General features: G+C 44.2%; 1 protein-coding gene across 1 annotated transcript; it reads left to right on the top strand.

Annotated features, from left to right (window-relative positions):
• The first annotated feature begins 1,398 nt into the window (after positions 1–1,398).
• Positions 1,399–2,808, top strand: LOC145409036 (uncharacterized). Its single transcript, XM_080279596.1, has one exon. It carries the CDS (start codon positions 1,399–1,401, stop codon positions 2,806–2,808), a length of 1,410 nt encoding a protein of 469 aa, XP_080135722.1.
• Positions 2,809–12,534: the final 9,726 nt, after the last annotated feature.

The raw sequence follows: 12,534 nt of genomic DNA, 5'->3' as shown, positions 1-12,534 counted from the left end.
TCTCCACCACCATCTCCTCCCCAGACTTGGATAATCACACTGCACAGGTCACAGCAGCCTTTCAAGCAGCAGCAGAAAGCGCCATCCCCACCACTGCCCCCCCCAAGACATCGCCACAAAGACCAGTGGTTCTACTGCCCTCAAGTCAAGGAACTAAACCATCAACTCAATGGGGCAAAAAAGATATACAGAGCCAATCCCACCCCAGATGCGCTCTGATACCTCCAGGCAGTCATCCAATACGCAATAGCTGAAAAGAACAGTATCAAGGAGGAGAAATGGCTGGAGTGGTGTCAGTCCCTTGGGGCTCACTCCAGCTTTGGCTCCATTTGGAGAAAGCTCAAAACCATCTCTGGTCCCCCTCCAAACCACCCCCCCTCCCACCCAGACTCCCTGGGAAAGGCTGAAAACATGGCAGAAGAGTTCGCCCACCGAACTTCCCCCACTCAGCTCCCAGAAGGCACACGGCTCCGACAAGAGGCACTCCATTATCACAGAAAAGAAATAATTCATACCAGCCAAAACACCTCAGCTGAGTCTGACAGACCCTTCACAGCCCACGAGCTCGCGCAGGCCTACAAATCCAGTTCGTACACCGCCCCAGTCCCAGATGGCATTCCGTACAGCATGCTCTCACACACAGGCCCAGCAGCAAGAGAAGCTTTCATTGGCCTCCTAAATCACTCCTGGATACTAGGTCGCGTTCCCTCACAGTAGAAGCATGCTGTCATCCACCCTATCCCAAAGCCAAACGACCCCAAAAGCCACAGACCCATCTCCCTCCTCAGCTGCCTCGGAAAAACTACAGAGAGGATGGTTCTACACCGTCTCACCTGGTGCTTCCCCTCTCCTCACAGTCATATCTTTGCATACACCAGGGGCAAAAGAGCTGCAGAATGCCTCAGCTCCTTCCTCTCCGAGCTCCATGGAGGTAAAGGATTAGCCGTCTTCATTGATCTCGAGAAGGCCTTCGAGCAGGCATGCCCGGACGCTATCCTTGCGACCCTGGCACACAGGGGCGTTAAGGGTCGCCTCCTCTGTTGGCTCGAGGACTTCCTCCGGGATCGTGAAGCAGCTGTCCGCTTTCAGGGCCACACATCCACCCCCCATCGACACCAAAATGGCACTCCACAGGGCAGCGTCCTCAGCCCAACCCTCTTTAACGCCCTAGTGGAGTGCCTCCTCCACATCGACCTGGGACCCGGAACCTGCCTCCTCTGCTACGCGGATGACATTGCCCTCGTCGTCCATGGTGGCCCCTACCACTTGTGAGCACAGAAGGCACTAACAAAAACCTGCAATGAATGCAGGGAGTTGGGTCTAAAAATCAACACAAGCAAAACCAAAGCCCTTCCCATAGGCATCAGGCCTCCCAAGGACCATCTCTACCTCGGGCAAATGCCTATAGACTATGTCACCATCCATATATACCTGGGCATAACACTAGACTCCAAACTCTCCTTCCGCTCAGAAATCACGCAACTGAGAGAGAAAACCAGGCTGCGCATCAATGCACTCAGATCCTTAGCAGGGAAAGGGGGGGGAGCATCCTTCAAGGTCCTCTGCCTGTTCTACGTACAAGCCATCAGGTCCATCATAGACTATGCTGCTCCTTCCCTCCTAACCATCGGACCCGACCTGATCGACAAACTGGAAGTGGTGCAGAATGAAGCCATGCGGATCATGATCGGCTCTCCAAGATGGACCTGCATATGCAATCTCCACATGGAATGTAACCTAGAATCCCTCGACCACCACATCCAAGCAAGAGTGGCAGGCCTAGCAACAAAACTCGCCCACCGAGCCTCCCCCCTACCCCTACTCCCTCGACTCCAAGCAGCAACCAGATTGCACCCAGACATTCTCTCTCATGGCTGGCTGCACAGTGCTGCCCGCACCATCCATGGACTTGAGTTCACACAACATGTAACGCAAGCCCCTGACTCACTAGCTGAGCACTACTGCCCCCCTGCCCCGTGGGACACTCCTCCTTGTAACCTTATCATCCCACACTCACCAGCCAAAGCACACACCCCCACTCAGCAATTGCGCCAAGAGAGTTTACATCGCATGACCTCCATCACCCCTCCCACCTCCATCACCTACTACACTGACGGCTCTGTTGCGAACACAAATGCTGGTGCCACCTTTGTTTGCGGAGAACGCACTAAAAGTCTCCGACTCCCCAGTGGAGCTTCCACACTCCAAACTGAGCTTGCTGCCATTGCAGCGGCACTGAAAGATGTCCTCTTCACTGCCCCCTCATTGATCATCGTCATCCACACTGACTCGACAGCTGCAATACATGCCCTAAAACAAAATGCACCCTCTGACAATATCCACCTAATCACAGACATCCTTGCCACAGCCCAAAATATCCAGGAGACAGGGGGATCCACTACCATACACTGGGTCCCCAGTCATGTTGGCATTAAAGGCAATGAACGAGCTGACAACGCCGCCAAACAGGCCATAAAGCACGCCAATCCAGACATTGACATCAAAACAAGTCTCTCCCAAATCAAACGCCTCATTAAAAAGTGCACAGCCGCCCGTAGCCGCGAAGATCACAATCTACACGTGCAGCTCGGCTCCCCATCTGCTACCTGGTTCGCACAAGCCACGAACTACACCCAGCTCCCACTACCACTCCCCAACGACAACCAACTACTCACCCTCCTCTGTCGTCTCCGACTTGGGTACCTGTGCTATGCTGAGCTCAATGCAGCTGACAATCCCTCGCTCACCGAATGTGACCATTGTAAAGCCATCACCTCCTTCCCCCTCCTACACTACATACTCCACTGACCTACCACATCCTGTCTTCCGGTAGAGCTGCCCTACCCCAACCCTGACATCCCAAGATCACAAGCTGTAGCATCATCTCTACAAACACTCCGCAGTTCCGCTGCAAGACTCGTTGCCTCAACGCCTTATAGCAGTCTAGCTGCAATGGTGTGCAGCACCGCACCTCCAAGATAAGAAACACAAGAAGAAGACGTTGCATGTGCGTGGGGCGGCCCACTGGGACCATTCCGCGCCCACACCTCATCTTCCCTCATACTAATGACATGCTCAATCCCACTGACCGGGCTAATGTATGGCTCGGTCCCCACTACAGGTGGGGGAAAACTACAAACGAACGAATGAACCACTGCCTTTGTCTTTATCTTCTACTACAACTATGCCACCACCAACCCAGTCACACACCACTGCCACTACAACAGCCTCTTCCCACACACCACTTCAACTTAGTCCAGTGACTACTCCCATACCCTTGCTACCTCAACTTCATGCCTTCATGGCAACTCAAGTCCCCCCTCCACAGTCAGTTTTCTCAGATGTTAACCACCCAACATTCACTGTTGAGGATTCTTCTCTTTCTGCATATGACTTCCTCAGTGAAGTCGAAACCAACATCACAAACAGACAGTACAGAGACGAATCACTGAAGATCTCTTATCTTAAAGCAGTGGTTTCCAACCTTTTCTAACTCTCGTTCCCCTTCACTGAATGACACATTCTGTGCACCCCCCTTCCTCAAATACTGTATTTTACTGGCATAGTTGGCACATGTCAATAAACATCACAGATTCTTAATCTCTGAATTTGTTTTATGTTCAGATAACTAGATTTCTTATTCATATTTGAAATATTTTCTCCATACTTAGAAATTACTGAATTCCATCATAATTCATTGTTTTCCAATATAATTACCCTCTTTATCAAACCTTCACCCCCCCCCCAGGCAGCCCTTTGTGTCCCCCTAGGGGGGCACGCCCCACAAGTTGGAAACAACTGTCTTAAAGGCAGGTCAGGTCAAGGCAAATAGCACATGGGTTCCGGGTTGCAATCAGGGTACTTTGACAATTGCACCACATTTGCTGATTTTTGCAAGAAGTTAATTAAATTCTGTTGTGCTTCTTCAAAAGAGGGTTCTCTAATTGTCTTCTCTACTCTCTTAAGAAACATGCGTGATGGCCTGCTCATACAACCTAAAGAGGCAAACATATATGAGGTAGCCGCAGTAGCAAACGCAACCTTTTCTGAGATAAGCCACCTATTGAGACAAACACCTTAGGTCACTGACATCTGTGAAAATGAGGTCATCAAATTAAAACACTTCAGTCGTTTGATGGGATACCTTAAGTTTCAAAATTGGATAAACCCCAAACAGTTGGAAACTGTATTACAAGTAGGATGTGCACGAGGAGATGAGTTGCCAGAGTTTTCATAGGAGATTACCGAAAAAGTGGGGTCACCAGTCACTAATCAAGCAAGTACTCACATTACATTGACTCACTTTACAAATGCTGCTACAAGGGCTGTACCAACAACCAAGGTCTCACCTGACTTTTCACGTTCGCGGCTGACCACCAGAAGTCCCACTAACAATGTCCCTTCCCTCTCATGACACTGCTCACCTGCTGATAACTGTGATCAGTCAAGTGTACATCGGGCAAGACAGTCTGATCCACTTATGTGTCATGGCCAACAGTCCTCGATCATATGCTGGCATTGTGGTTTCCCTGGTCACTGTGAATTGAGCTCTCCTCACAAACATGGATGAAATCGTTAGGATCCGCTTCGGCGTACACCTTCCAGACTGCGTTGTCCTTACTGTAGGTATCATAAAGATTCCACCACTCATACTACAGATTCGTGTCGTTACCTTGCACGTTATTCTTCTGGGAAGATCAGCACAACATTCAAAAACACCCTACGTAGAAGATATTGTTCGTGTATTACACTACTTAGGGGTAGTTGTGCGGGTCAGGTAGATGTCTCACTTTTTGTGGGTTCAGGTTCCGCCATCAACTTACTATCTGAAGAGGTTGTTAGCAAGAATTCAGTGTAACACATCAAAGTGAGTTAGCTTCTTTGAGCCCCTTGATCGAAATCTATGCATGGTGCATGGATCATATTTAGACATTAATTGTAAAACCCAGTTTAGAATTTCTTTACATGATTCGGCTGACCCATTCATTGCTGATTTTTATGTTACACCCTGGATTAGCTGCCCTGCCGATGTATTAATAGGTGTTCAAACCATGGCAGATGAGAATATCAATGTGTTACCAGCTCTTCTCAATAGGGTGGAGTCAAAGGCTTTTCGTCTCATTAACTCTCCTCCTCTTACTGACTCCCTTCAACCTCTGTCTCTTCGCCGCACTGTTGCATCTTTATCTCTTTTCTATCGCTACTTTAATGGTCACTGCTCCTCTGAACTGTCTGCTTGCATTCCTCCACCTCTACGACGGGCGCGTAGCACCCGTCTGGCAGCAAACTCTCATCCCTTTTCTGTCCAACTCTCTAATGCAAGAGTTAACCGTTACTCCCAGTCTTTCATTCATGCAACAGGTCAGCTCTGGAACTGTCTCCCTCTGTCTGTATTTCCTCCTGCCTATGATCTCCAGTCTTTCAAACGCAGTGTGTCCAGGCATCTCAGAATGATCGGATCTTGAATTTGGCTCTCTATTGTATTTTGTTTTTCTCTTGGAGGGAACTGTTACTGCGGGCTCATGGCCTTTGGTTCCTTCTTCCTCGCATAAAAAAAAAAAAAAAAAAAAAAAAAAAAAAAAAAGGGGAGTCTCTATTCAAGGTTTCTGTGCACCAAATATAACAGACCATGCTTCACACACACTAGTAGATACATTACAATCCCTCCTAATGATCCATCATCAGATCCATCCTCCTTTGATCTGCCTGATCCAGTTACTGATTTCTCTGATCCCCTTAATGAAGAACTGTACTCATCCATGCTTGATATTGGAGAGCCATCCTGTGGCACTGAGCCGTCATTGAACTCATCCTTACCTACCTCATTACCCCTAGCAGACTTATTGCAGTTATCAACAGCAAACTTGGTGGTGGTATAACAGTGCATGGTTTAGCTCCCCAATCTATATAATTAAGTTGCTCTGAAGATTGTTGGGTCCGCTAGTGGTGTCACTGCCATTTCTCAGTCTGAGACATGATGTGCTAAGGGCTTGAGTTACAAGTCTGCGATGTGCTCGGTGTCAGATGATGGCTTATCCTATTTGTACTTAGCCAACACTAAAAATGCCCCACTTAAGCTGCATACTGGGACACAGATTGGTGATTTTTTGGTGTACCCAGCATCCCAACGTGAGTGCCAAGACTTCCCACTCTGTTGCAGATCCGTGCTCAGTTGTTCACTCTACTGAAATTACCACCTCATCTAATCTTGAATCTCATATGAAACGGGGCAATTATTCTGAGTACATTGTCATTTGCTTGATCTTTTGCAAGACTATTGTGAAGTAGTAGTCCTACCTGGTGAGAACATAGACAAAACTAGTCTTGTAAAATACTCCATTACATAACAGCCTGAAGCTCAGCCAGTCTATGTCCCTGCCTATCGCTTATCTCATAGTCAACATCAACAGGCTGATCATCTCATTCTGGAAATGTTGGAATTCGACGTCATCGAACGCTCTGACAATCGGTGGAACAGTCCTTTATTTCTTGTTCCAAAGAAAGGTGGTGTACTGTGGCCAGTCATAGACTACTGTCTCGTAAATGCACTGACTGTTCTGGTTAGATTCCCAGTTCCTGTACTCACCGATTTATTGGAATACTTGGGAGAAAACAGTTGTGTTTTCTCCTCCCTGGATCTCTTGAGTGGCTACTGACAGGTAGAAATGGAGGAATTGTCTTGCCCAGTCACTGACATCAGCACCTTGTCTGGTCATTATCAATTGCGTAGACTCCCATTTGGTTTAAGAAATGCACCTTTGGCATTCATGTGGTTAATTCATACAGTCTTCACTGGCACAATAGGTCACTCAGTCTTTTGCTTATCTTGATGATGTCATTATTGCTAGTCGCTCTGTAGAGGAACTCAGCGAGATTGGCTGTGGTATTCATTGGGCTCAAACAAGCTGGACATAAAATCAAGCTTTCAAAGTGTCATTTCTAACGTAACAAGCTGCAGCTCCTAGGACATGTCGTCGAAGCTAACGGCATTCATACATCGGACAAAAATGTAAATGCAGCAACAGACTTGGCTACTCTCACCATCAGAGATGCAGTACATAGTTTCCTCGGTCTTAGTGGCTACTATCGTTGTTTCATCAACGGGTATGCTTAAACTGCTGTGCCATTGACGAAACTGTTGAAGAATGACAAATCTTTTATGTGGTGAAATGAACCAGCTATGCATTTACCACCCTGAAAACTGCTTTCGAACAAGCCCCGGTCATGGTATTCCTTGAATATTCAAACCATTCATACTATGTACTGATGCTTCTGGAGTGGGCCTCGGTGCTGTTCTCATGCAAGATGAATCAGAGGGAAAGAAACGTGTCATTGCCTATGCCAGCTGTGTGTTGAACTCCACAGAAAAGAATTACAGTGTAACTCACTGGGAAACCCTCGCCGTGATCTGGTCCCTAAAATATTTATCTGACATCGTCTTCGGTTACCCTGTTTATATCCAGACATCATCTTCCTGTGTGTGACCTATTCTGAGGACATAATATTACTGGTCATTGCATGTTGGGCAGTTATTGTTCATGACTATAATCCAACGTTTAAATATGTCCCAGGAAAGTCGATGCTCTCTCTCATTATGTTCCCACAGTCTTGACTGGTTGTAACGTAAATTTGGCGTGCAGTTATGACACACTCCATGGTTTCCAGCGTGTTGACCCTCAGTAGTCTCAGGTCATATACTTTCTTGTCAGATGATGAGTCTTCATTGCTAAAGTTACCAGTTTCTGTGTCTGATTCCTTCCTCTTTAATGACATACTCTACAAAAAGACGATACTCACAGATAACGATGTGCCTCATTGCAAAGTTAGACAAGTAGTCATTCCAACAGACTTCATTCCTGTGCCCTCCATTTAATTCATGACACCTTTCATGCATCACACCCTGGTAAAGACAAAAGCTTACGACAGGAGTGTCTTTCATATTACTGACCCACTATGCGAAAGGATGTAGAAACTCACTGCAATGCATGTTACCGTCAAGGCCTTGGTAAACTTTCTCCATTGATCTGATATTACCACATAGAGAAGCTGCCTTAGTTTATCTATTAATATCAGTCCATCATTTTCCCAGATTCGTGATATTGGCTCCATTGCATGACAAATCTGCTAATGCAGTTGCTCATGCTTTTGTTAATTCAGTCATTTGTCCTTTCACAACTCCAGAAGTAATTTCAACCGATAATGGGACAGAGTCCATCAATTCAGTGCTGGAAGAAATTTGTCGTCACTCTGGAATTAGTAAGTACAGTATTATTGCCCATCATCCAGCCTCTAATGGCCTCGTAGAGCGCCGAATAGGAAGATACTGGAGAGTCATTGTCACTTGGTGGGAGATCAGAGTTCCACTTGGGATGAGTGAATTCTGCAGGTGGCTGCATCAGTTAATGGATCACTTAATAAGTCAGTTGGTGAAACTCTATTCTTTGTTATCTATGGCTTCGACAAGAGACTCCCTTATTTCTTATTGCAGTTTAAGCCTGATCCAGTCTACAGTCATGACGATTTTGGCAAAGTCCACTTTTCAGATTTCCAGAAAATTCATTAGTACATTCAGGATCATTTGGTCCTCTCAAACGCAGATGTGGTATGCAAGCAACACAGCTGTCTCAGAAATTACAATCCAAGTAGGTGATTTAGTTTTTGCCCTGGATCACAAGCGTGGATCAAAACTTGATAGAAAATTCCTGGGTCCTTTCTGTGGTATCTCTCGTATAGGCCATAAATTTGAAATAAAAGATCTGTCTAAAGCAGAGACCAAATGGGTGCATGCCGATGACCTCAAACATGCACCGAGGGGCATAATATTGGGGGAACCACTGGGAGATGCCTCATCTTCTCAACCCAGAAATGCTCCTCCTTCCCCCATTCCCTTTTTTTTTTTTTTACACTTATTCAGGTTCCTATTCTCCTTCTGGAACAATGCCACCTTCCCCAGCCGTTAATAACTATCGTGCAAAGTTGTGCTCTGCCAACAAGTCTCTTACATAAAATTGTCATTTTAGACCCTCTAATTTCAACTTATTTTATAGGAAAGATGTTGTGGGTCCACGTGATGGCAATGCTGATCCTAGTAGGGTCTGGGCTGGGTGAGGACGATGGTGCCGTATGGCCCGAGGCCTTGGTTGGCGCAAGAGGTGAGGTAACAGTGGTGAAAGATGTAGTCTCCTTGTGCTATGACCTAGAGCCGATGACGCCGCGGCCATCACCCTGCCCGTCTTTTACACACCAGCTAGAGTATATACAGACCTTTCTGTCTGCCATCATGAAACAACATAACAAGGATGCCTTTTGGTACCCACTTTACCTACCTATCTTTTGGAAGCTAGAGTATGTTAGGATGCAGTTCTCCCATTTACATGACACTTTCTCTAACCAAACACATGTAGGTCGTTCACGAGCGAGTGAAGCGTGGACTCTTTGATCTTGGGGGAGAAATTTTAAGTGGGTTATTTGGTGTAGCGACCACTCGTGACCTTTCTGGATTCAAATCTGACCTTGTTGAATTAACCGGTGCCCTAGAGGGTGGTGACAATTTCCCTAGGGAAGAAGCGGATCAGCAGGATAACCAAGTCACTTCAGGAAGAGTAGACTGTGTAGAGGAACAGGGAAGTCACTGGAAGGGGCTTAGGAGAAGATCTGATAAATTGAAGGACTATTCTGCGTATAATTAAATGTTTTGTCAGGATTAAGGATTATGTTTGTAAATATTGTGAAGTTTTCTCGGGATGACAAAAGAACTTGGGAGGGGGTAGTGTTAAGAAGCAGGAATGCTAGCTAGGTGATAATGGAAAATTCCTGATAATTCTCTAATTTTTTGTTACTAGTCGGAGTTGCCTGGTAGCCTACTGATGTAGACTGAGGTATTTTGCAAAGTTATGCATTAGATTTTTGTCTCCATAACTTTTTACTTGGACGACTGTTAAATTGTGCAGTGCTCAGATTTAATTTCAGTTTGTATGGTAAAGCATTTAGAGTGCTACGTAATGTAGGAATGCTCTGGAATATTTTAGATGTCTCCGACTTAGAACTTTTTTGCTGCAAGGAGTACCTAAAACGTTTGAGTAGCAAGAAAGGTTATAAAAAGGATGGGGGAGAGAGTGGAGGAGTCAGTTCACTGTGACCCATGTAAAGATAGTGTAGCTCTGGCACTTGTGAAAGTAATTAAGTTTAGTTGGCAAGCAGAGATTGTAATTAACTGGAAATGAAGACTTCGAACGCAAGAGGTTTGTGTTATTACACCTGAGATGATCTTGAAGGCTGACCCTATGAGGGACGATTCACTGAGAGACGTCTTTCCTACACAGAACTACTGCTGTTGGAGCCTATGGCAGTGTGGGACGAGGACGAAACAATAATTATCTGGAATCGACTGTATTATCTTACAGCTGGAATTACAGTGAATGTCGCAGGTTTCCTTTAGGGAGGCATCTAGGACTCCATGAAGGCCAGCTTTCTTCGCATACCTGACCAGATCTTTAGTAGACACAAACTCTTGAAATATCGTTGCTGGGCCATTCATTTGTTCAAAAGACTGTGTGAGGACACGGTTTAAAACATGCTCGACGCAGTTCAGTCTTCTCCATCACGTAGGGCATAAACAATGTTGTTACCGGTACCTTACTCAGTTGTGAAAACAGCATTCTCTGGCAGTGAAGAACTTATCCCAAACTTGGCAAAAAACTCCACCAGATGGTCTTGTACATTGAGGCCTGTCTTTGGTTTTGACGAGTTATAGTGGTCAGTACAGATGACTCTGCTTTTTAAAACAAAGTCCTATGTGATGACGTGGGCTGTAATGGTGGAATATGATTGCTGGCAAAAGCTGTAAATCCACATTTCTGTAGTGAAGCCAAAAGCCCCAGATTGCAAGGCCTCGTTTAGCCCAGCTGCTGACTCCAACTTCGAAGGTTCTACAGTTGCTGCTGTTGACGAATGACAGTTGTTGGATGAGGCAAACAGTTATTGGCATCCAGTAGCTCAAAATTTTATGTTGGAGTTCAAATACCTGAAAATTAAAAATAAAAGTGCTTTAGTAATGCTTTTTATTCATGAACTTAATCTTTTTTATCACATACAGCATGATAACTATTTCCTTTAGAATGAAGATTACATTAATGCAGAAAGAACTACACTAAAGCTTTTTTTTTTTTCAATTGTCACCTTCATTCAGTCATATCCTACTTATTCTAAGTCTTAGAAAATAAAGCAATAGCACATCATCTGCATGTCTGCAAAGTAAGCTACCAAAAAGCTTCAGTGAAACTTCTGTAGACAGACGTGTGAAATTCTTGTAGCCTTAATGGCTCATCCACGGACTGAAACTTAAGTAAAAGGAAACACTTTTTGATTACACAGCAAAACGCACTCGATTTTAAGCATGCAAGCATCCTCTACCCGGCATGGCAAGGCAATACTTTAAGTTAGACTTACCTTTTGAATGAGCTCTTTAAAGCCTTCTCAGCAGGTGTCGAAGGACCTATTGTCCCAACAAATAAACTTGACGCATCCTTGAATCATAGCAAACTTCTTTTTGATAATAGAACTTGTTTCTTAGATTTGGATACAGCGAATAGCATGGTTTATCCAGTGGTAATCTTGCACTTATGCTTCCCCAATACTTGGTGTACTTGTAGATCTGCCTTTTTATCTGAACACTGGAAAACAGTTCATGCATACAGAGAAACCTAAATAACAATTTTCACTATCAGTCACTATAACAAATGTTTTCCACACTTCTAATTTGGCTGCACTTACAGATCGTAACTTTAATTCATCTGAATGGAGCTTATGAGTAATAAGTTAATTATCCATTGTAAAGATATCTCTAGTGTAAACATGGGCACATCATTGACATCAAGATGATTTGTGATTAATCCTAAACAATATCACAATATTTATAGCATACAGTGTAGTCATATCTCAATTTCGTTATTCTGTGGTAATTAGATGACAGCTATATTTAAAAAGAATCCTTATCACGCTTCCATAACCATAATTGCTCAAAAAGTATGCTGACTGGAATTTATAGAAGATGATATTATTGTTTGCAAGCGATCCAAAATGTAAACAATTAACATGTTTTGATTTCACTAAACCAATAAAAGGGCACTTTACCAAAATCATCAGACTAGTTATTGATACAGTGATTAAGTTTTGTGTGTATACTGTAACTGTTTCAAGATGTTCAACATGGTGTTTTTAGAAGGTGACATATTCTCAAAACAGAATGACATGCAAAGGCTGATATTTTTATATCTGGCAACTTGTGTTTTAGTATGTAGTAAAAAAACATAAGCAATATTCTTTTAAATTATGTGTAATATATAAAAGTCATTATAACAACATTGTAAATAAATAAAATACAGTATGCACAAAGCTTTTTATGTTACATAGTGACACTAAAGAGTAAGGTATTACTTACAGTAATGCAGTGAAAACACAGAGCTTTATCTATCTATCTATCTATCTATCTATATATATATATATATATATATATATATATATATATATATATAT

This window comes from Coenobita brevimanus, chromosome 79, assembly GCF_032717465.1.
Source record: "Coenobita brevimanus isolate Jiangsu-jjx chromosome 79, ASM3271746v2, whole genome shotgun sequence".
In the NCBI taxonomy this organism is placed as follows: domain Eukaryota; kingdom Metazoa; phylum Arthropoda; class Malacostraca; order Decapoda; family Coenobitidae; genus Coenobita; species Coenobita brevimanus.
This window is presented reverse-complemented; position numbering and strand designations above follow the sequence as displayed.